The 24,134-nt window shown below is 42.1% G+C and overlaps 1 protein-coding gene across 18 annotated transcripts in view; it reads left to right on the forward strand.

The window, feature by feature from the left end:
• Asph (aspartate beta-hydroxylase) overlaps positions 1-24,134 on the forward strand; it is a 209,783-nt gene that overhangs the window by 47,100 nt on the left and 138,549 nt on the right. For 13 of the 18 annotated variants that reach the window (XM_029476170.2, XM_085839501.1, XM_029476159.2 and 10 more), the window contains 7 exons: positions 11,521-11,616; positions 14,566-14,640; positions 17,885-17,998; positions 20,044-20,076; positions 21,112-21,168; positions 22,751-22,798; positions 23,224-23,256. In XM_029476170.2, coding sequence (XP_029332030.1) covers positions 11,521-11,616; positions 14,566-14,640; positions 17,885-17,998; positions 20,044-20,076; positions 21,112-21,168; positions 22,751-22,798; positions 23,224-23,256 — 456 coding nt within the window. The other 5 variants (XM_021161299.3, XM_021161301.3, XM_021161303.3 and 2 more) reach the window with 2 other exon arrangements.

Consider the following 24,134-nt stretch of genomic DNA (forward strand, 5'->3'; position numbering starts at 1 on the left):
AAATAGTCCTAGAATTTATTTCATAGCTAATACTTTATAGAGGTTTATATCTCTTTTTACTCAACGTTTGAACTAGTAGACTAATGCCTGAAGGAGAGAGTTCCATGTCCGTGTGGGTGGGAACAGGGCAGTGCATCTAACAAGGGCATCTAATGTGCCCTGCCATGATTTAAGAGGTGTGGTCAGTAAACATTTTTTCCTTTGATTGGAAAACCTGAAAGCTAAAGAACCCATCAAAGAAGAGCTGAAGAAGGAGAGAGGGAAAGCTGTGCCTAGCAAGAATGAAGAGCGAAGGCGGGGGAAGAAGGAGCAGGAGGATAGAGGGAAGGGGAGGAAGAAGACCGACTCAGACACATCCCAGAAAGCATCCCCTGCAGGGAAGAGAGACAGAGACAAGGAGAAAGCCAGCTCTGACAAGAGCTCCAAGTCTAAGGAAAGCTGGAAGAAAGCCGTAGAGACAAAGGCTGTTCCTAGTAAAGTGGCTTCCAGAGACAAAGACAGGCGAGGAAGAAGCTCCTCTGGGCATGCTCACGTAGCCAAGGAAAATGGCCAGAAGAGAAAGAACTGAAGGCCTGTCAGCAGTGGGTGACCTTCGTGACTCCAGTTGCTGCTAAAGGGCAGAGGAAATCTGGGATTGTTCCGACTGGGGAAATGATCCATATTAGCCACTGGATGTGTTTATTGGTGCTCAATAAGTAAATTCTGTGAATCAAGTATACTTTGTCATCTTCTCAGTTTCAAAAAAAAAAAAATGAAAGTTTGTGATATAAAATGTAATGACCAGTTTTTATTGCTATGTGCATAGTATGAATTGTAATAGTTTTAATCCTTTATTAAGTCCTGTATTGAGGTAAGTTAGAAAGAATCTGGAGAGCATGAGAAGTATTAATGTGCATCGAGGTACTCTGCCAGGCAGGGTCTTCCCTGTCTCCTCCCTTCCTGCTTGTCTTGCCTGGCTCTCCCCAGCTCCCAGCTTGCCCATGGCAGCCCCAGGCTGTCACCTCCTTCCTCATTTGTTCGGTCTTTGCCCTTTAGGCTCCTCCCAAGCTTGCTTTCCCTTCTACCTCCATTTGTCCAGGTTCAGCTCCTGCCTCATGCCTTATCTCTTACCTTCCTGTACCCTTAGGGTCCTTCCTCTTCTTACCCAACTTCCTGTTTTCACACCTTCCTTTCATTACATAAACAACAACAGGGATAAACAGAGAGTCTGTTCAGCACATACCGGACACATCTTTCTGAATTCTATGTATTGTCAAGAATTAAAGAGTTTTATTTAGGAGAACATTTCCAAGTGCTTTTATTTATGTTAGCTTTATGAACTGTGAATCTTCCAAAGACGTTGGCTTCACGGCGGTACTTGTATGGTTCACTGTTTTCAGTTGTTGTGGTTAGATGGCATATATTCTTATGTTTGTATAATGATTATTTATCATTTCCAGACTACCGCAGATTTGAGATCAAACTTCTTAGCCCATCACAAACAATAAAATAAATATCATTGAGGGGGACATTTCTACAAATGTGTGCTGGTCTGTGCATGGTGCTTTAACTTACCTTTAGGTTACATGTTAATTAAAAAGTCTGACCAGGGTACGGTGGGTGCCTTGTGCCTGTAATCCCAACCCTGAGAGATGGAGGTAGGAGGGCCATGAGTTTGAGTTCCTCCTTGGCTACAGACAGAAGCCTGTCTGGGCTATGTCAAGATCCTGTCTCAGGCACCGTGCACACGCGTGCACTCTCTCTCTCTCTCTCTCTCTCACACACACACACACCAATAATAAAAGTATCTCTCTCTCTCTCAATCGCTCTCTCTTTCTCTCTCACACACACACCCCAATAATAAAAGTAACTTGATAATAGAACAAAACATTTTATCAGGAAGGCTTTAAATTTTAAAAATAACTTTTTAGCTTTTCTATGATGAGATTTGAAATAGAAATTTTTTTTGGCCTAGTTAAAAGGCACTAAAACCAAATATAAGTAAACTTAAATGTAGAACAAACATCTCTCTCTCTTTCTTTCTTTCTTTCTTTCTTTCTTTCTTTCTTTCTTTCTTTCTTTCTTTCTCTCTCTCTCTCTCTCTTTCTTTTCTGCTTATAAACAACTAAATCCCAGCCCACTTAAAGGAATCACCAAAGGAGACTTTTTGTACATATACCAAGATCTCTATTATATTCCTGGCCCAAAGAAATTACACTATGTGATGACTTGATTCTCTGTTGGTTAGTCAGGATATTTTGTAATTTTTTTTCATCAAATACCAGACCACATACACTAAAACCAGGGGTCTGTGACTGTAGCTTCAGATTGATGGCTTCCGCATTTCAGGTCTGTGATGAGAAGTTCCTCCGAGTTCAGTTTCCAAAATCCTGGTCATGCTAATTTGGTCCGTTTTTTTTGTTTGTTTGTTTGTTTGTTTTGTTTTGTTTTCTTTGGTTTACTTTTGTTGTTGTTTTTGTTTTCCGAGACAGGGTTTCTTTCTGTAGCCCTGGCTGTCCTGGAATTCACTCTGTAGAGCAGGCTGGCCTCGAACTCAGAAATCTGCCTGCCTCTGCCTCCCAAGTGCTGGGATTAAAGGCATGCACCACCACCACCCGGCAATTTGGTCCGTTTTATTCCTTGCAAGATACAACCATGTGGTACGAAAGGAGACTTCGGCAGGCCTCAGAGACATTGCCTTATTTTTCTGGAGGGTTCTGGTGGAGCAAACTCCCTGGGAGAATCTGTTGAACATTCTTTTTAGATTATTGGTTTTTGAAACGGATTTGGGGTGGGACGTGAATGAGTGCCAAAGTGTTTTGGCATTTTCCATTCATAAATGGACGTCTGGGACATCAGAGACCTTCAAGGATAACTGAAAAACAGCAAACTGGCAGGACAGTTTCAGTATCTTCAAAATGTATTCTGATTTTACTGCGAGATACAGGATTTAATTTAAAAAAAAAAAAAAGTACTTGCAAGAGATTTAATAATGTTTCTCCTACAGGCAATTTCCCCTCCCCCCATCTGCCATAGAAGGACACAACTTTAGTGGAGGCATTTTTATTAAGTTTACCTTGGTTTGAAGTTCAGTGGCCAGGGAGTTTAAAGTCTAGAAGTGCTCAGTTCTAGGCAATGAGAGGGCTTTAGGAACAGCACCGGCATAAGAAGGTGAGCATCGCTTGGCCTTTGGGAAGATGCTGTAAGCTTCTCTAGATCTAGAGGTACTTCCCCCTCTGAACAGCATCACCCAGGAATTGAAAGAGAACTCGGGGTCCATGGGCAGTCACAGAAGTAGCTCATAGCACCCAGCAGAAATGCTGACCTGTTACTAGGCACTTCACATTTTGGGGGATGTCCGTGAGTCGGGACTGGATTTATTCTCCCTTTCTCTCCTTTCCCCAGCCAGTCTCTCCTTTCTCTCTAGGCTACAGATGGTTACACTCGGTCTTTTGGCATTGTCTCAAGATCCAGTATCTTAGCATCCAGATTTTAGTTAAAAGAGCACAGGTGAGCCGAAAGAGCGAGATAAACCTGGGTGGTGACTGAGGTTGACGATGCTGGGCCATTCCCAGACTTACTCAGGTTCATTCATGTGGTAGTTCTAATTCAGGGTAACTGCTATCTGAGGATAATTCTCAGCTAAACACGATCTGTGATTCTTTGTAGCTAGCAAACAAGACTTCCAGGATACATTTGAAAAGGAAAAGTAAATTTGCAAGTTTTTGTCACATCTGTAACATTTATATTTTCTGAGGTAATGCTGTAAACTTTTTAAATAATGACATTGCATTAAATTTATTTAGACCTTGGAGATCCATTACAATTAAGGAGCAGATATCCTTAAAGATTGCTTTCTAAAAATGTTTTCTAGCCTGTCAGTGTTTCTAAGAATCTCTGTTTTCTCATCGTCTGACCTTCAGATGACACTGTCTCAAAGCATTGTATTATCAGCATCTGCTCTCTCCTGTTGGCATTTCCCTGCCTGATCATGTTCCTTGTGAATTTCAGTATGTTTAATGTCACCTCATGTATGGTCAGTGTCTGGAGTCTGACTTGGGGCTTGGTATACATGGTCTCATGAGACACACATTAGGAGACGTAGCTGCTTGTACCACTCTGCAGAGCTGAGTGAATTCTCAAAGTTCACAGGGAACATGCTATGGGCGAACCGCTTTGCTCCCCAGGTTTTCAGCCTCTGTAGCTCCTGTGGGGGATAAGGATCCCCCTTAGGTGTTTCCATTGACAGAATGAAAGGGAATAAACAATAATGATTTATTATCTTATGTTATCTGTAATCATTTTTCCATATGCTGGGTGTGTTGCCTCTCCTCATCTGCTAATGCCATTTGGAAACGTTCTCAAAATTGATGCCGTGAATTATTGCAACACAACATATCCATGTTGGCACTTGTAGTTTTTCTCATTTGTTGGTAGGTTGTGACACCTGTGTCAGAGTGGCTTCAAGAGCCCATGTAGGCTGCACATGTGTGAGCCGTCAACATTCTTGGCTCCTCAGGTTCCTTCACTCCTGAAGAACATTGATGGTAATGGACCCGTGGAATCCCATGAGGGGCTAAAGAGAGAGGTGTGGGATCGGAACAATGGTTCATTCTTACTCCTGTGGACATGGTGTGAGACAAGTGCCTAAGTTCTCAATCTTTTGTACTGTGCATGCACATGTCTTCACGAAGGGTTCAGCTGAAATCATATTTTTTCCTGAGCTAAGGGCTAGAGAAAATACTAGCGAATACCACACCTGTGAGGCCTAAGAATGTTCTGGTCTCTGCGTCTGTGACTGTAACACAGAAACAGGATTTGAAAGAGTTGACCTTCAGTCAGCTGCATGTAAGAAAGAAAATCTAAGTTTTATACTCGGAACACTCCACCAAGCAACTCCATGCTTTTTAGGGGCTGTCAATGAAGACATAATCACAAATGCCTGCTTCAGCATATGTCAGTTACTGTGTTACCATGAAATATTTGCTATTGTTCTTCAGCAACCTTGGGTATTTGCCATTACGTAGGGCTAGACTCCTGGATTCTCTTGGTTACATGGGTAAGTCCATTTCAGTTAGATTACATAGATAGCTTTGATATTTCATACCATTGTGAGGGCGAGGACAATGAGGTTAGGTGGTTATTCTAGATCTCAGTACTAAAATCTTGGGCCTCTTTGCTCATCTCTGGGCCCTTCCTCAACGTTTTCTTGCTTCTCAGATGGTCATGCACTCCTGGTCAGGTGAAACTATATGGATGGGTCTAGGATTGCTGCAGTCGATGAGACATGAGCTGTGAACAGTGTCCACTGTTACAGTGTGGGTGAAGGAACATGGCTTCCCTGGAAGGAAGTTCCTCTCCCTCAGGGAGACAGGCGAGGAGCAGGCAGACAGTGATGCCACACAGTCCACTGCGCTCCAGGCTGGCAGGCTCTGTGTTGGTTTCCAATTCTTTTCTCCTCCTCTCCTTTTATCTGCCCCAGTATAGAGAGTTGAACATGAGTGGTCAGAATGGATATTTTACTGTGAGAAGCCACGGGACAGTGATCCCATCCTGACCCTCGGCCTGCAGGAATTGTAGACAATGAGAGAACATGGTGGAATGACAATGTAATAATAAGTACAGCTAGGCTTGCTTTATTGTGAGTTTTCAGTTTCTTCCTGGTGTATCTGAAGAGAACATTTCTATCATTAGGAAGCTGAAGGGTAAGTATTATTTGGCAGTTATAGTTTCACACAAACTTTTTTTTTTTTTTCAGGGTATTGGGGATTGAATGCAGACCCTACCAATACTTAAACAAAGGCTATTCCTTAATTCCTTTTGTTCTTATTTTGAGACAGACTCTCAGTAAGTTGTCGTGCTGGCTGTCACCTGTACCTCAGGCTGGCCTTGATCTTGCATCTTCCTAATCTAATCTTAACCTTCTGAGATTATAGCCATGCCCCACTACACAAGGTTTCATGAAAAAATTGGAGAAAAAAAAAATCCTCTGTAGTAAACTGCATTCCCATATCCTGCTTGCCCAAGGATATAGCCACATAAACCAGATTTTTGTTTTTTATTTGGCTTGGTTTTCTTTTCACAGACATCAATTTCTGCAAGAGGTTTTACATTTGTAAAGTCTATTTAAAGCTTTTGCTATTTGTGATAGTGGTGTTTTCTAAATGCTGCAGCAGTATTTCTCACTTGCTGACTCACTCTCACTTGCCCCCTCCCCCCACGCCCCTGGAGAATCTGCAGTGTGTCACTGACTTGATGGGGACTCAGAGATGGGCTGTCAGGTAGACAGTCCCTCCAGTGAAATGCTGTGTGGTAACAAAGGGCTGAGGTAGAAAGACAAAGTACAGGCCATGCTCCTGTGGCAGTTCCCCCTGCCGAGAATACCCAGCCCCCTGGCACATTGGCACCTATGGTGTGGCATGTGACTTACCTGGGAGGCTGGGCTGGGTGCCACAGCCGCAGTGCCCAGCTCCTGTTCACCCTTGCTCTCAGTCTGTGATTTGCGCAGTAGCTGGCCAGTAACCATCAGTCTACAGCCAGTGTTTGCTTGTTGAATGGGGAATATGCACGCTAGACAAGCTGGAAGGTTCTGGGTCTTTTACGACAATTGGGGACCTTTGGAAGAGAAACATTAGCTTTCTAAAAGAAAAGCAAAGAAAAACTTGAGTAACTGCAATTTTTAACTGTGCCGATTGCTATGTGTGCAAGGGGTGGGGCAGATTTGATTTTTGAATAAATGAAAAAGTAAATTGGGGCACCCCCCCACAATTTTACTGGGTCTAAATGATCTATCTTTACTGAAGGGATGCAGGTGTTTCCCCTTTTTTTCTTGGTGGAAATCAAAGATGTATTGAGTGCCAGTTACAGATGCACCCTGCTCATGCAGGCCACAGAGCTCATCCATCCTGGGCACTCAGAACTCCCTTAGCTCCTGTTCCCATGATGGTAAGGAGAGGACACTGTCCAGTCCTCGTGGGGTCTCCTTTCTGGTCCTGAATTCAGGCTGTTAGAGAGGAGCCTTATTGTCAGAATCTGTACAGTGGCATGCATTTCCTCTTTCTGAATTTTTGTCTTTCCTGGATCCAGTAAAGGTCCCTTGAATAAAGAGCACTCCTATTTTTATCAAGGGGGCAGTATTTGGTTCTGGTGATCTCAGACTCTTGCTTAGTTCTGAGATTATTGGTGTACTAATAAGATACGTATTTACCGACTACACAGGGCAGGAACGAGAAGAAACTTCAGCATGGTCGATCAGCATCTATGTCATTTTGGTGTATTGAGCTCTCGGAATATCTGTTAGGTTTCATGTGCTTGTTAGACCTTTTCTCAGGATGTATTAATTTGTATTGTTAGGCCATATGCATGGGAACAGCTGCTTGTCTTGGCATCAATTCTGCAAAAGTGACAATAGCAAGAGGAATCTGGAGGGGGTAAGATCAACTTTCACCTAGCCTCACACCATAGTATCAGTACACTGAAGACTAAGTAATTCTTAAAGAAGTCTTAAGTTTTACATTTATGCAGCATTTCTATTGTGTTGGATATGGTTAGCAACTAGAGATGACAGGAAGTGTGCAGGGGACATGCATAGGAGATTGTAGACAGTGTCCAGTTTCTAAAAGGGGCTTGGACATCTTTGGCTTTTTTATCTTGGAGGCCCTCGATCTAATCCTCTGTGAAAACTGAAGAACAGTGTAATTCTTGGGAAAGGCGATTCATTCTTCCTGGACAGGAGAGACCTAGTATCCTAGGGCATTTCTGTGTTTACACCCTGCCTGCCTTTCCTGCCCCATTGACTCAGGCTTCTAAGTTTGCTCTTCCGCTGCCTGCAGATTGTAGTGTGGCTCATGGCCCTGCCCTTCTGACCTTTAGAAGTCTATTGAGATCCAGTTGCCAAGCACTTTTGTTTAGGTTGTCCTCTTGACACAGCTTCTCTGTAACATATGTCGCACCTAGTGAGTAACCTGTGTGGCTTCTGCTTCCTGGGCTTTAACTTGTTCCTCTGGAAGGCGGCTTGCACTGCACATGCTCAGTCACTATGGACAAGTTCCTTACATAACAGCTGATGGATATTTGTTTGACAAATTGCTTGATGTAAATGAATATGTAAATAAATAACACATTTATGAAGTGTGAAGCTGTTACGTTTATAGAGGTAGATTATACCATTTTGTTCTCATTCTGGTGGGTATGGTTGGGTAGTCTTGAATCCTGTAAAGCTTATCATTCATGGGCCCAAGAGAATTGTGCTCAGTGCCAAGGATACTGTGAATGGCTTAAATCCTGGCTTCATTTATATTTGGTAGCTTCTTGCATTTTTAATTAAAATGAAAGAAACAGATATTTATAAATGTAAATTTTAAAAAGCCTTCTAACTTGTGTAATGAATCTACAGAACAAAAACCAAGATGTTGTAAGAAAAAGTTTTAAATTTTATCCCACTATTGTCATTGCCTGATGACATTTAAAGCTCAGCAGTGTCAGTAAGCAGCTGCAGTGGAGTGCAGCATGGCAGGAAGAGGCCACCAGAAGTCTGGAGCAGCCAGGCAGAGGTCCCTTTGCTTCTGAATATCTCATCTGGAAGAGGCTTGCCTTTGCCTCTGGGAGCTGAGTTGTTGTCTGAGGCTGTAGGGGCTGGAACTTCTCTACCAATTAAGTCAGCCTGCAACTTCTCTACCAATTAAGTTAGATGGTAGAAAGAGAGACAGAGAGACAGAGACAGACAGACAGACAGACAGACACACACACACACACACACACAGAGAGAGAGAGAGAGAGAGAGAGAGAGAGAGACAGAGAAACTCAAGCTAGTGCGAATCTGGATATAGCCTGGATGTAGCGCTGAGCAGCTGTCTGTAAGTGTGTCATTTGACTGATAGTTTGGGTGGAAATGAAGCTGTGCAGTATTGTCTTTTGTGATATTTTCCATGTTTTTTATTCTTTGGATTGTAATGATAAACGATTCCCAGTTGTGTTACAGAAAGCTGCCTCTTTGTGTATTGTGTCTGAAAACTTAAACTGGTACCCTTTAATTTCATTGTATGCATGCACAGGGACTAGACCACAAATGGATTGCATTTTATAATGTAACTTTAAATATTCATTTCAAGTTCCAGCCATAACCCATTGTCATTTGTACTTTTCAATAAATGAATCAAGCTTTAACACAAACAAACAACAAAAAACCTTTTTCCTCTTAGTCTGAATTGGTCACATGTGTTATTTATGTTGGTTTTGTATAACAGGAGTTACTGTACAGGGATGGCCAGGGCTTCTCCCTGGGTTATTAAAGCCATTTCAGTGTGGCTTCTTTTGTTAAAAGTTTGTAGGGGCCCAGTAAAGGAGATGCATAAATATGGTTTCACTGCTTTGAAATTTATAATAAAATTTATTTCTGCAAATGTCCCCTCTGGATATAGCACTGCATAGCTGTCTGTAAGTGTGTCATTTGACTGATGGTTTGGGTGGAAATTAAGCTGGTTAGCATTGTCTTTTGATACATTTTCCAGTTCTTTTTATCCTTTGGATTGTAAAGATAAATGACTCCCAGTTGAGTTACAGAAAGCTAGCTCTTTGTGTATTCTGTCTGAAGACTTAGACTGGTACCTTTTAAATACTTACATCATTTCTTCCTTTTTCAAATGAAATGGACTTTTCTAGGTTTGGTAAGAATGGAGTTTCAGGCACTTGCATCTGCCATTGGATGGAACTATTGTTGAAAACACTTTAAATGCAGACCAGTTTGGAAGACAGTTGAGTGTATGTTAGTGAAGGGTGATGTTGTAGCCTTTCATTCACACTGAGACACTTATATATCATTACTGTTGCACAACACTAGGCACATACTGATGCCACCTGGGGAAATCTAGACACATTATAGAGAAATCGTGGACACAGTCAAAGCTCTTGAAAACAGTAGCAGCAAGATTGTGCATTCCTGTTAGGAACCCCTTGTAAGCTGTAAGAGCAAGATTGTTGCAATCCTTGTTTCTCCACCGACATCCCTGTGCCAACCAGGCATATCTAAGGCTCTTTGACCCTGCAGTGAGCCTCTGTAGCAGTGGACTGGCAGAGTGGGTCCCACTGCATGCCCTAGCCCTGAAGTAGGCATTTCTGTAGCAATTGCTTTGGCCAACTGCTGACTGACATACTGAATGCGGAACAAAGCACATGAGTCTATGGAATCCTAAGCCTCTCCTGATTGACTGAGCACAACTCACCTACTGCCAGTCAAGAGGTAAAAGGGTGAGTTACATCAGTGAGAAAGAGCTTTGTAGTTTTCAAGTAGATGTGAGGTGCTGTAAGGATTTCCAATCCTACCCACACTGAGCAAGTGAACTAGTTTGAAATCTCTTTTATAGTTAGATTACACTGATGTGTAGAACAAAGCGGTGTGTGGTGGTGGTGTGTACAGGGAGTATTGAAATTGAGGAAATAGAAGATTGCCAAGCCAGCCTGCTGCTTTTGCAGTCTCTGTAAGAGTACAGAAGTGGCCTCTGGCAGAAACAAGAATAAGAGACCAGACAAAGAATAAACAAGTAAAATGCTTGAGTTGACATAAGGGGAGTGTGGGCATTAGCTGTACAGTGGTACCTACAGTCTACAGAATGTGAGAGCTGGCTTGACCTTTTCTCCAAGGGCCACTGTGCCCATCTTCCCAGATGTCACCCTCATCCAGCTCTCAGTGAGGGCAAAGAAGATCTACTCAGCAAACAGAATTGGACTCTTAGTCCTGCCTTGGTTTCCTGAACAGCTGTATTAAGGATTTATCTAATGTTCCGCTCCACATGCAACACATCAAAGCACTACCTTGGTGTTTATGTGGCTCATGCCTGCCTTATTTTTTATTACTGTTTTGTTTTGTTTTTGAGGCGGGTTTCTCTGTGTAGCCTTTCCTGTCCAGGGATTGCTCTGTAGACCAGGCTAACTTTAAACTCATAGAAATCCACCTGCCTCTGCCTCCCAAGTGCTGGGATTTAAGGTATTGCCCCCCCGCCCCCCAGCTCAGCTTTCCTTACTTTTTAAACAGATTTTTTGATACCTTTTAGCTCTAGAAAAACAATATGGTTGCTTACAGGTGGTACTTTGTGAAACTTGTAGTGCGTTACATATGATTTATTTAAAACTCTGGTATTCCCTAATCAAACATTACACATGAGAAGTGAATTCAGGTCTGGCGTGTGCACAGCCCAGATCATGAGTGTCATACGGTTCCTTCTGCTGGGCACTGAGCTCTGGCTTACACGGTCCTTACTCATCCTCTTAAACAAGAGAGGAGCCTGGACTCCCACTCCTCTTCTTTTGGCAAGGCTAGACATGGTTAGTCTATGCTGTGAATATTTATCAATCCCTTTTAAAAAGTCTTAAGTACACGGAAGACCCTTGTGAGATGAAAGACCTTTCCCCGGTTTTAAACACAGTACTGGGAAGCCCGAGTGTCTTGTCCCACCAATCACATGTTTGAAAGTTACTTTTTCTGATTTAAAGTATAAAGGTGATTTTTAAAGAAGTCTTAGTTAACACTGTGAATAAAAAATGCAGGCCTTAAAGAAAGATATCCTTCTGAGAGGACCTTTCCACCGGAGGAGGAGGCAGAGACTCAGGCTGAGCTGGAGGAGCATGCCCCTGAGGGGGCAGGTAAGTGTCCCTGAACACTCTGCAAGGCTGCTTGGCCTGCAGGTATCTTTTCAGTTACCAACTCATGTCTCTCCCCATTGCTCACATCATTTATAAAACGAGCTACCATTTGTTCTCTTCTGGAATTATAATAAATACGCTTGTAGTGAAGATGTGTCTAGGGTTATTTTAATCAAAATTCCAAGGCACAGCTTATTGTTGTCCATTGCCCATGACCATGCAGTTGGGAAAGACAGAAGCCAAATGCGTCCTGACTTTAACTCCAGCACTCTTTCCTTATTATATCCAAAGTAGGGACAGGCTCAGACTGTACACAGCCTGTTTGCTGTCTGCCCCATGCACGATTCCACCAGGAATGAAGAGCTAAGCATCCCCTGCCCCCTTCCCATCTATGCCCAAAGCAATAGCCTCTGTAGACGTTCTTGTTACGCACGCTCTTTCTGTCTCTGGTGGCTTCGTAGATCAGTTCATATTATTTCCATAAAGGGATTTTGACGCATAGACTGGGCATGCTGACGTATTTTAACAAATTGGCACATAAAAATGTAATTAGCTTCTGTACTTTGTCGCAATACTTAAGAAAATTGGTTTCACTGCGCCACCTATTGGAAGTGCTGGATATGACACTTTATTGGAAACAATACATGGCCCCAAGTTGTGCTGGTGAATACTATTTGATTTTCTTTGCTTTGTTCCTTTAAGGAATAACATTAGTCTAAGTTGTATTATGTGTCTATTTAAGAACTTCATGAGAACTTACTCTATCCCTCCTATGACTGTGGGATTAGTGCATGCCTCCAGAATCCATAATACTTTTTAAAAAGGTTTTTTTAAATATTTGAATTTAACACATAATATTTTACTTTTTACTAAATAAAATTGTGGTTAAAAAATCAGTTCTTGAGCAAGTATTGGGTCTGAGATGTGCCACATTCCATATTCTTCCCTTTGGTTATTAGAATCATTCATATTCTTTGCAGATGATTGCTAACTCCAGTGAGCTGTTAGCCTCCATTCTTTTTAACCTCTTGGCAATGTCCCTTCCAGGTTACATTCGGCTCTCTCAGCTGTTCTCTTGTTGACACGTTAGTTCTTCTTTTCCTTCTCTGCCTTCTTTCGCTTGTTTGACTATTACAGCTACTTATTATCTCTCATAAAATGCAGTAAAATGAAGCCCTGGATGCCCTCCTAACACTACCTCCCCCGACTTCGCCTCTTCACTGTCGTGACCACACTTGACAGAGCGCACTGTGCAGCATTGCCTTTTTTACTTTATTTTCTGTTCATTCTTTAACATGTTGTAGCCCAGCTTCTGGCTCTGTCCCATCTTCAAGGGAGAAAAAAGTCATGTATAGAGTCAGAAATGAATTGGCAGGGAGTGCTTACCTAGTTCAAAACAGGCACTGGTAACAGATGAGTCTGGAAAAGTGTGGAGGACCTCATTTGTAGTTCTCAATCCATGGTGGCATCAGAGCCAGTAAGGAGCCAAGTATAGGAGCAGAGCATCCCCATGACTTGGCTAGAGACCTTCCTGTATCCCATAGGAGTAGAGCATCCCCACGACTTGGCTGGAGACCTTTCTGTATCCCATAGGAGCAGAGCATCCCCCTGCTTTAGCTAGAGACCTTCCTGTATCCCATAGTAGCAGAGCATCCCCACGACTTGGCTGGAGACCTTCCTGTGATGCCCTGGATGCTTTCTCGGCATTGGTGAAATGGCCCGGTGAGGAGGCCAGCACAAACACTGGGAGACAGTGAAGGAAGAGCAGAGATTAGGGTCCTGTATATAATTACATCAGGGCATCAACATGAATGACTAGTGAAGCAGATATAGAAAATCTTTATGCTTTCGAAAGGTTTTAGTAAGTGACTAGCATAGAGTGTTAAACCATCTCCCTGTCTCAACTTTGAATTTGTTCGGTCTGTCACTGGAGAGCTGTGCTTTGTAGCTGCCATCATTGGCATTATCCTGCACAAGCCACTGGTGATACCAGGATTAAGTCCAGCACTGTCATCCACTAGCCTGCAAGTGTTGTTGTAGAAACAGCTTGCTGTGTAATGTTGGGGTGTATCTTACAATCAGGTAAGTGCTACGGTGCTGTGGGAATCTCATCATTAATGGCCACTTTATAAGTCATTATTGTTTGAGTCTGGGGATCTGGCTTTCAGACACATTGTTGAGAGCTGCAAATGAGGTCCTCCACACTTCTCCAGACTTGTTCTGAAGCTGATACGGAGTTCATTATCACGTAAGCTTCATTTTTGTGTGGCCCGGCCCTACTCACTAGCGTCCTCACGCCTCCAAGAGTGGCCTATTCCAGTCAGGAGGTCAAAGGTAGTCACATTGTTTAGTGTGTATTAAATTTGGTCTTTTCCAGTACCCCTGTTTATGAAAAGTTTGCTTCTAACATGAATGGAAATTTTATTAGTTAAAAGTTGACAGCGTTTTCTCTATGACTATTTCTTTTTTTTTTTTTTAAAGATTTGTTTATTTTATGTATGTGAGTACACTGTTGCTGTCTTCAGACACACCAGAAAAGGACGTCAGATCTCATTACAGATGGTTGTGAGCCACCATGTGGTTGCTGGGAATTGAACTCAGGACCTCTGGAAGAGCAGCCAGTGCCCTTAACCACTGAGCCATCTCTCCAGCCCCTCTATGGCTATTTCTTAAAGGAAAACCTTTACGCCTAAATTAGTCTCTTTCTTTAAAAGTCTTTTGGAAAGTTTCTTAACGTTTAAACCTACTGAACAAATAAGGCGAATTTTAAGTATTACGTTTCCTGATGTAGGGGAGTGAATAGCATGTGAACAGGAAAATACAGAGCCTCTCAGACAGATGTAGTCATTGCGGTATGTGTGTGCTTGCCATATTTAAGTGTTGGAATTTCCTATTAATACTTCAGCATTATTTATTTATTTATTTATTTATGATTTGTAATTATTTTAGACATCCAGAATATTGAAGATGAAGTAAAAGAACAAATTCAGTCCCTTCTTCAGGAATCAGTACACACGGACCATGGTATGAATTCCGTTCTGTTTTACACAAGTTTCTAAAGTAGTTTGGTCTCTATAACTACATCCCAAGCAACCATAGACTATTACTTCTAGGGGGAACACTGGGTATACTTTTCAAAATCCCCCCTCACTGTGAAGGAGTCTTATGGACATATTTAATTTAAAAATCATATAAATAAATGAACCTAAAAAAAATCCTGGGTTTTATCAAGAATAAGTGGAGAGTCAGAGTGGAGTGACGAACACAGGCCAGTGGCTTCTGACTGCTTGTCTTAGAGTGGTCCTCCATCTTTGGGAGCCATCATGCATGCCTGTGTGCATCAGAGAGACCAAATTTAAAGTCAGATGGCTCATGAAAGTCAGCTCTACAAGGATGGGGGTGCAGAAGAGTGGAAAGTCCAGCAGGTACTTGTCGCACTGGCTCAGGGGCTAAGGCACAAGTGATGAACAGCTAACCAGAGAGGAGAGGATCCATCCTGGAGCCAAGTTCCCTGCCTCACTTTCTTGGTTCTGTGTTATGTCCTTAGAGAGATTTTCTGCATAGATGGTTACATAGGTGGTCCGTGGCTTCAGACATCATTTAAGTGTTGCTACTCCTGTACATGTCACCAATGACTCTTTAGAAGTCTTAATATACCCAGTTACAGCTCCATTTGGGGATGCTGTGGGTGACTCGGATTGCAGCTGTGCCCAGCACAGGCTTTCCTTCCCATGCGGTCTCTCAGCTCCTCGTTAGCCCTTCCCCATGCCAGTTGCTCTCACTTGAGCTTTTTATATGCTTGCTCGTTAATGACTTTGCCAGGTCTGTAGTGGCTCAAGGTTAAACTCCATGCGCTTTCTATGGTTTCTTTGCTCTTCTAGCTGCAAGTCCTGTCCAAGTTGCTCTTACATTCTGACTCTTGTTTCATAACTGTGTCTGTTACTGCTTGTCATGGCCCTGCAGTGGCATTTGCCTAGGTGTATTTCTGTTTTCTCTTCTCTATGCTGTGTCGGCTGTGGCTTTATTGGTTAGGCGTCTTCACACAGTCTCTCATAATAATTTCATCTTATCTGTCCAGGGGCCTTTGCATCTGCTGTGTCATCTGCTTGGGTGTTTCTCATTCCTACCTCATCTTCACACCTCATCAGCTGAGCTTGGGCTCCTTGTCACACAGCTCATTGCTGTACTGCATCTGCCATGTAGTAGCAGTGTGGCTTGAGCACAGTCGCTCCTGTTTTAGAGTTGTGTAGCAGCACTGGGGAAATGCACAGAGGGCTGGCAGTGCCTAGTGGAGTGAGTCCAGGATGTGATTTCTTTTCCTCACACGTGGCTGATACTGTCAACAGTAGACTGAAAGCCACTGGACAGTGCTTTCATGGTTTCTCTCCTGGGAACAGTGACATGTCCATTGAACAGCAGTGCTGACTGTTAGTGATGAGCTTTTTTAGATGGGGTGAAGGGAGAAGGGAAGAGCGCTGCACTCAGTAGAGTCCCACCATTCCCAGCAGTTGCACTTGGTGGGCAGTTTGCTGAGCAGCAGATCTGAAAGGAGGAGAGACTCCAGAGCAGCTGGTGATGAGAGATGGGAAGCAGTCCCTGTGCCTCCTCCTGCAGCTCTCTGAGAACCCTTGCAATCTGCAAAAACAAAAGCAGTACCGAACCCCACCCTATTGCATTTCTATCATATACCGCGGCTGCAATGTGTTCTGCTAGAAGTACAATAACAAAATGAGCACCATTCTTCCTCAACATGAAGATTTTATAGCTATCTCAAATCAATCTCTCTCTCTCTCTGTCTCTCTCTCTCGCTTTCTCGCTCTCTCGCTCTCTTTCCTTCCCTCCCTCCCTCACTCCCTTTCTGTCTTCCTTCTTTTTTTCTTTTTAAAAAAATCAGTTATAAAAACCCAGTATGGATATTATTTTTTGGTATAGTCAATATCACTGTTCTTGTGCTTTTGTTCCATTATTAAGTTACGTAGAGGTTCTTGTACCATAAATATGGTAAGTGCCATTAAATCTGATGACACATGGCTGCTAGATGTCAAATAGGCAGGCTGTTGATACAGTGCTGATGAGCCTGGACCAGAGGGTGACTCATATCCCTAGTATGATGGAGCGAGATGAAGAGGGATTTCATAAATAGGAGTTGAAAACATATTTCAAAACTTATGACCTGTTTATTCCTGGTATTTTAAGGTCTCATATTATGGTTAGCCTCAGACAAGTGAAACTGCAAAAAAGCAAAACTATAGATGAGGGGCAACTTCTATGAAAGTATCTACAAAAATCAATCAGTATGACTCAGTGAAGCCGAGCACTACCATGCTATTCTATACAGAATAACTAGAGGGCTTCTTGTCATCATGAGGGTGGTTCAATAGCAGTAGACAGAATCCTACTATTCCTATAGTAATTGTAGTGGTAATGACCACAGGGAGATATTTCTGATGGGCCAGGCATATTTCCAACTATTTTCATCCTCTTATCAATGGCTATGAATAGATCATTATTATTCCAATTTTATGGGAGGGAATCTCAAGCATGGCATAGGTCATTTGTCTACACTGAAACAGCTGGTGTAAAAAGCCTAAATCCTGCTGCCTTCTGAGTCTCCAGACTCCCTAATACAGCCCAGTCCAACTCACGCAGGTTCTTCAACTGAAGCACGGTTTGCAAAAGTAAATCTGCCAGAAGCCATGTCATTGTGAGGTAATTTTAGGGCAAGATTGTAGTCCAAACTATATTGAAATGGAATGAAGTAACAGACTCACTCAGTATATCCTAAAAAATAAAAAAATCAGCAATTAACTTTACATATCTGCTGACTAAAATGCTAAGCCTAGGTTGGCTTGAATGAACAGTGTGCGGTGTGGCAATGTGACTGAGAACACAGCCAGTTGCTCTCCACATTAAAGCATTTGGAGTTGCGACTTGGAATTTGATAGTTCTCAATAAAAGGTCTTGATATAACCTGATGTGTGTATTAATAATTATAAACTACTTATCTGTTCATCGTATTTAGGAGACCTCTATTGGCTCGTCAGGCTCCTCCCTGCTCAGTATTCAGTGTGAGCTGCATGGTGAGATACCTGTCCTCCAGGAGGTCACATTGTAATAAGAAGTGACTTTCAGGCAGACTGGCACTGGCCAGAGTGAGAAAATAGCTTTAGAGGGGACAGTGGCAGGGGTTCATGGGTGGCTGTGGATGAATCTGTCTAGGTAGGATGTCAATGTGGCTCCTTGGTCACTGTATTTCTCCTTGTTGAAGACCTTGAAGCAGATGGGCCGGCAGGAGAACCACAGCCGGAGGTTGAGGACTTCCTCACAGTGACTGACAGTGATGACAGATTTGAGGACCTGGAACCCGGGACAGTTCATGAAGGTAGAACACATTTGTTTTAGACTAGTTGGTCATTTATAGTGTAATTATTAAAAATTTCCTAAAATTCCTTTAAGAGCAATATTTAACTTTATCTAAATATTTTGAAGATGAAGCTGAATGCTTCAAAGTGAATAAAGTGTTCTCTAAAGCAAACTGATACCTGATTTGTTTCATTAATAAGTGGGTTTCTGATAATAGTAAGTGCAGACTTTTTTCCTGTATTCCTCCACCTCGGTGCTGTGTGTTATATGAAGTTCAAGTCATGATGAACTGCACTTGAACTCTGGCCCTGGCTTTTGTTCCAGCAGCGCTGTCTCCCCTACTGCACAATCTGTAGCTTCCATAGCATGCCCCCAGACAGTCTTCTTACATAGTTAGGGATCAAGTGTTCTCATCAGAGGAGAACTCCCTAGCTTCTAGAACACTTAGCTACTATTGCAATGCAAAGACAGTCATCAACTGTCATTAACTGAGTATAAACATGGCTGTGTTTCCATGAACCTCTATCTACAAAACCAGCTAATACATAGTTGTAAAAATAACAAGTCACAGAGCATGCAAGCATGTGGATGTCTGACATAATATGCTGGGAAATGTCTTTTAAGTAGTAGGCAGGTCCTCATTTGTGAGTGTGAGTTTTTAGAAGCTATTATTCAAGTCTACTTAGAGCAGGAAAGGCATTCTTCATGGAAAACATGGTAGCATTGCTGGGTAGTGGTGTCCCAGCAATCAGCGGTATCAGTAATCCATGTAGTATGCTCTCAAACTTACCATTTCTACACGGACATATTTCTAATATCTGAGTAAAGATGTTCAAGCGTCAGTGTCTCTGTTTTCAGGTATCATGCTTATCCCTTTGCCTTTGGCTAAGATGGCTCAGCATGGTGTACAGTGGTTCAGAGTTTTTACTGACGTGCTGTTTATCCAGCAAATTGCAATCCACAGGAAGCTGGGAGGACTTAAAACCAATAAGGTTAGGAGATTCAGCTCTGGGCAGGAAGAGACACTTTCAAGAAGTTGTAAAACACCTTATTGTCTAATATAATCTTTGATAAAACAGATTAAATATGGACCAAAAAGTTTTATCATTAAAAGTCTCTGGAGATTAAAATATTTTAACCTTCTATATCTGTTAAATAAAATATACAAGCGTTAAATCATGAAAAACAGTGAGGAAGTATGGAGTAGACGTGCTGGAAGGAAGAGGTCCAGAGGGACTTCAGGGGACAGAGAAAGGGTGACAGAGGGCGAAGGTGATCAGAACACATTATGTACATGCACAAAATTGTCAAAGGGAAACTAAGTACTCAAAGGTCACATTGGTGAGGAGCGAATGGTGGCATTTCTATTGTCTGCATATGTGACCTCAGTGACCTGGGCATTTTCCATGCAGGCGTGTGGCACATGCTTTTAGTCCCAGCACTCAGGAGGCAGAGGCAGGAGGAGGCTCTCTATGATTCTAAGCCATCCTGGTCTCTATAGAGAGTTCGCACCAGCAGTAGCCATCTAGTGAGACCTTGTTTGAAAATAAAGTAACAAAACCAACCAGCAGCCAATTAAACCAAAACCAAAAAGATATCCTTTGTTTTTCTCTGCAGAGGTAACCCGCCCCCCCCCTTTCTTGTCTATGTTTTCATCTGTAGTCATGCAGTTTTCACTTTAGAGGGTAGTGGGACTGAGCTAGTGAATAGAATACCACAGAGGCATGGGAAGTGGATTAGGCATGGGCAGCTCCTGGGTTCAGCCCTCGTCCCTGTGGGCCACTGCATGAAGTGCCTTCTCCCTCTGTCGCAGAGGCTTTGCTGTGTCAACATTGTAGCATTGTTGAGTGGATACAGTAAGAGAATCTTGTGGTGTAAAGTGCAGCAATAAACTGATAGATATATTGGCATTTCCATCTTTATTTTAAAAGTTTCATATTAAAATCAATGAAAAGCATTGGACTTACCTGAATTATCATTCAAAATATACATATAGACACATTACCTACCCATATACTATATATGAGAGTAGTAATATCAGCCAATGCTTTTTTTTTCCTTCAGAAATCGAGGATAGTTACCATGTGGAAGACACAGGTGAGATTTTTATTAGTCTTTATTAATTAGAGTGAACCTTCTAACAACGTCATGAGATAAAATACTGTTTATTAATTTTTAAAAATACTTAATATGCATATATATCATATGACATATAGCTAATAATGTTATTTGTGTTTTGTATATATTAATTTCCTGAATAAAAATCCCTAGTAGTGGAATTACTCTGTCAAAATATGCAAGGGAAATGTATTGGCTTTTGTTTTGTTTTGTTTGCTTTTTCCGAGACAGGGTTTCTCTGTGTAGCCCTGGCTGTCTTGGAACTCACTCTGTAGACCAGGCTGGATTCGAATTCAGAAATCCACCTGCCTCTGCCTCCCAAGTGCTGGGATTAAAGGTGTGTGCCACCAATGCTCGGCTGTATTGGGTTTTGATGGTATATACCTTTAATTTCAGACTTACATAGTTCAAAACTCCCCTGGGTTATATAGTGAGGCCTTGTCAAAACACACACACACACACACACCCTGCTACTACCACCACCACCGCCAACAACAATAAGAAAAGCAAGGTGGGCACTGTACCCCACACCTATAATCCCAGTACCCCAGTAACTGGCAGGCAGAGGCAAGAGAATTGTCATGCATTTGAAGCCAGCCTGGACTATAAACCAAGACCTGTCTCAAAACAAAAGAAAGAGAAAGAAAAATAAGCAAAAACAAAGTGCACATGCATGCTTTATAGCCTTAGGTTATGAAGCCAGTGACACTCCTTATCTTGTGTTGCTGTATGGCATAAACCCCAGAAAGCTTGGCACTAGCCAGTGCCGGCCGATCTGTGCTGTTCAGTGGTGCTCTGCCCTGTGTGGTTTGAATGGCTGACTAGTTGAATTTGCCACATGAGACCATGGCTTTGCTCCTTTGTGCCTAGATTCTAAATGCAGCTATGCTGGAAGCTACATTATCTACATTTGGGATTAAGTACAGTTCATGCATGGGTGGACATGGTAGATTATAGATATGATATGTAAGCTTATTAAGAGACATTTTAAATGTCCCCTTTCCTAACTTATAGCATCGCAGAACCATCCAAATGACATGGAAGAGATGACGAATGAACAGGAAAACTCAGGTATGTAAATAATAAAATTATCATTGTATATTTCTGTTGGACGCTGTGACTAAGTCAGGGTAAATAGTTTACTCTGATTCCCACGGAGGTCACTTCATAATTCTTACAGTTGTTTATATTCCCTAGACCACAGAGTTTTATGGATATCATTTAACATGACAAGGTAAACGAGAAAAGGATGTCTCTCTTAAACCATGACTGGCATTATCTGTTTGTTATAAGGAGTACTAGAAGCAGAAGCGAGTGTGATGTCATATAGTCAGGAAGGTACAAGCCTTTGCTTTGTTGTAAGGAGTCTAGAAATGGAAGCTAGTGTGATGTCCTACAGTCAGGAAGCTACAAGCCTTCACCCCTGCTCCTTACCATCTGGCACCTAGACCATAGCATGTGGGACCTTTCCCATGGTACATTTTATTAAAAGAAAATGGTGTTAATGTGTGTTAGTTTTTATTGCGGTGAAAAAGTAAGAGAGAGGCACTTTTTGAGGGATGAGAGGTTTTCAGTTTTGGAGCGTTGGCAGCTTTCTTTGTAACGCTTTCATGCATTTGCTTTTGAATACGCTTTGTATTCACTCCACCATCTTTCTCCAGCTTCCCCACCATTGCTGCTTCCTTTCCTTTTTTCCAAGTAGTCTTCTTCTACGTTTGTGTTTTGTCTTTTCTCTTTTCTTTTCCTTTCTTTCCCTCGCCTTCTCCTCCCCTTCCTCCCTTTTAAAATAGAGTGTCCATATGAGAGGATCATGGTTGGCTTTCCAACTCTAGCTTACTTCACCTGATGATCTTCACTTCAATCCATCTCAAATGACATAGTTTTGTTCTGTATGGCTAAGTAAAGCATCAGTTTTTATTGATACCACACTGTTGGCATCTAATCATTTGTTGGAGGACACCCAGGCTGATTCCATGACTTAGCTGTTGTAAAGCAAGTAACAGCATACATAAGCGTGCAGGTGACTCTATTGTATACAGACTTAGATCCCCTAAGGTGTATATCCTGGAGTGGGATAGCAGGATCCAACCGAGGACAGGAGACTTCTCTTAGCTCATAGAATACAATTTTTATTGTTGTTATTTTTAGTGGTGATGCTGGGGTTTGAACCGCAAACATTCTACCATGATACTACTTCCTAGCCCAGAACCATATATGTGTTTTGGGTTTGCTAGTGCCACTGCTTTGAACCCAAGGCAGAGCAGCATATTATGTGGCAGGATCTGAAGGCAGAGTGAGGCTGCTTACATCATGGTAGCCAGGAAGCAACAAGCTCAGGAGGGGACAGCAAGGTGTGTTCAGAGACTTACCCTGCAGTGATACAATGACACATTTCCTCCAAGAAGTCCCCACCAAACACCATTCAGCTATGAATGCACTGATGGATTAATTCATTGATGGGTTAACAATTAACAATTAACAGTCAATAGTGCCACTGACTGGGGCCAAAGCTTTCAATGCAGGAGCCTTTGCGGACATTTGAGATAGAAACCACAGCAGTATTTCTCTTAGAATTCATTCTTGACTCTTAGAGTGGTGTCTGTGATGCGCATGCTGTGTGCGGTTTGCCAAGTCCCTCTTCCTTTCCTTTTAGATCCCAGTGAAGCAGTGACAGATGCAGATATGCTGCTGCCCCATGCAGGTATTACAGAGCATTGTCAGTCACTGCTAAATCATGGGCGCTCTTCAGGTCACTGTCTTTATTTGGTGACTTTTTTCTTTCATAGATGCAGCTTTAGTGGGGTTTTTTGTGTATTAGAAGATTGTTATGAGCTTCTGTCTCATCTCCTACTGGAAGCCCCACTAACAGAGCAAGCCACTAACTCCTAATGCTAGCATTTTATAGATTAATAGGAGGAATTTTATGAAAATGATTTTCCTTCTTTTATATTCATCCTTTTGGACAAAGACAAACATTTGCAACTGTAATGTTGATTAGAGTTCTGTATTTAAGAAAAGGTCTTTTTCTTTTAGTATTTGTTTTTTCTTTAGTTATATAGCTTTAATGTTTTGTTTAATATTTACTTTGTTTTAAATTTCTATTTTCTTTTTTTTTTTTTTTTGCAGAGGAAATAAGACACCAAGACTATGATGAACCAGGTTTGTAAATACTTCCTAGCCCTAAGCCACTCATTTGTTTAAAAATGTATCCATACTTTTAAATATATAATATGGAGAATTGTATTTTAAGCTGTAATTATCATGCATCATCCAAAAGACCAACCATCTTAAAGGAATTCACTTGTGGATCTGGCCATTGTCTAAATAATACCTTCTTTTATTTTCTGCAAGTTGCAATTGCAAGCTATTTAAAGCATTGATATCATTTTGTAGCTATTCCTCTTGGCTAAAATATAAATGGCCAGCGTCTTCTGTCAGGGTTCCTTTCTACAAATCACTCCTCTCACGACTTGCCATGGCATTTTGTCCTGTTGGGGAAGACCTAAAGCTGGTTTCTGGCTGCAAGTCATGTTGCAGGCTGGGTAGGGATGGAGCAGGTTGGCCTTTAGTGACTATACTGCTCTTGGCTCCAGGCATCTCCAGCATGGGTTCTTAAATTCCAGTCTAGATTATGTTTTCCCTGTTTTCCGGGCAAAAGCAGTAAGGTTGGGGAAGGTAGGTAAGTTGCTCGGGACTTTATGAGTAAGAAGCAGAGTCTGTGATGTGTTGTCTTGGAACAACTTCAGGACCACTGTGTGAAGACAGAAGTCAGCTGACAGTAACCTGACCTAAAGGGACATCAGGATCTGGTAGGAAACTTTGTGTCACCTTGCTGTATAGAAGTGAGGCTCTAGCAGGTAGAAACCTTGGGAGAACATGATGCACATTTTCCATCAAACTCCAGAATCTGGTGAACACGTGATTTGACAGAACAAGAGCTGCCTTGTTACCTCACAGAGGTCCTCAAAGCATCAAGCCTACAGGGCACACCCTAAGAAGTGATGACACAGCTTTGTTATCCCACTGGGGTGTTTATG

The sequence above is a fragment of the Mus caroli genome, unplaced genomic scaffold (genome assembly GCF_978045245.1).
Source record: "Mus caroli unplaced genomic scaffold, Mus_caroli_1 scaffold_6, whole genome shotgun sequence".
Taxonomy (NCBI): Eukaryota; Metazoa; Chordata; class Mammalia; order Rodentia; family Muridae; genus Mus; species Mus caroli.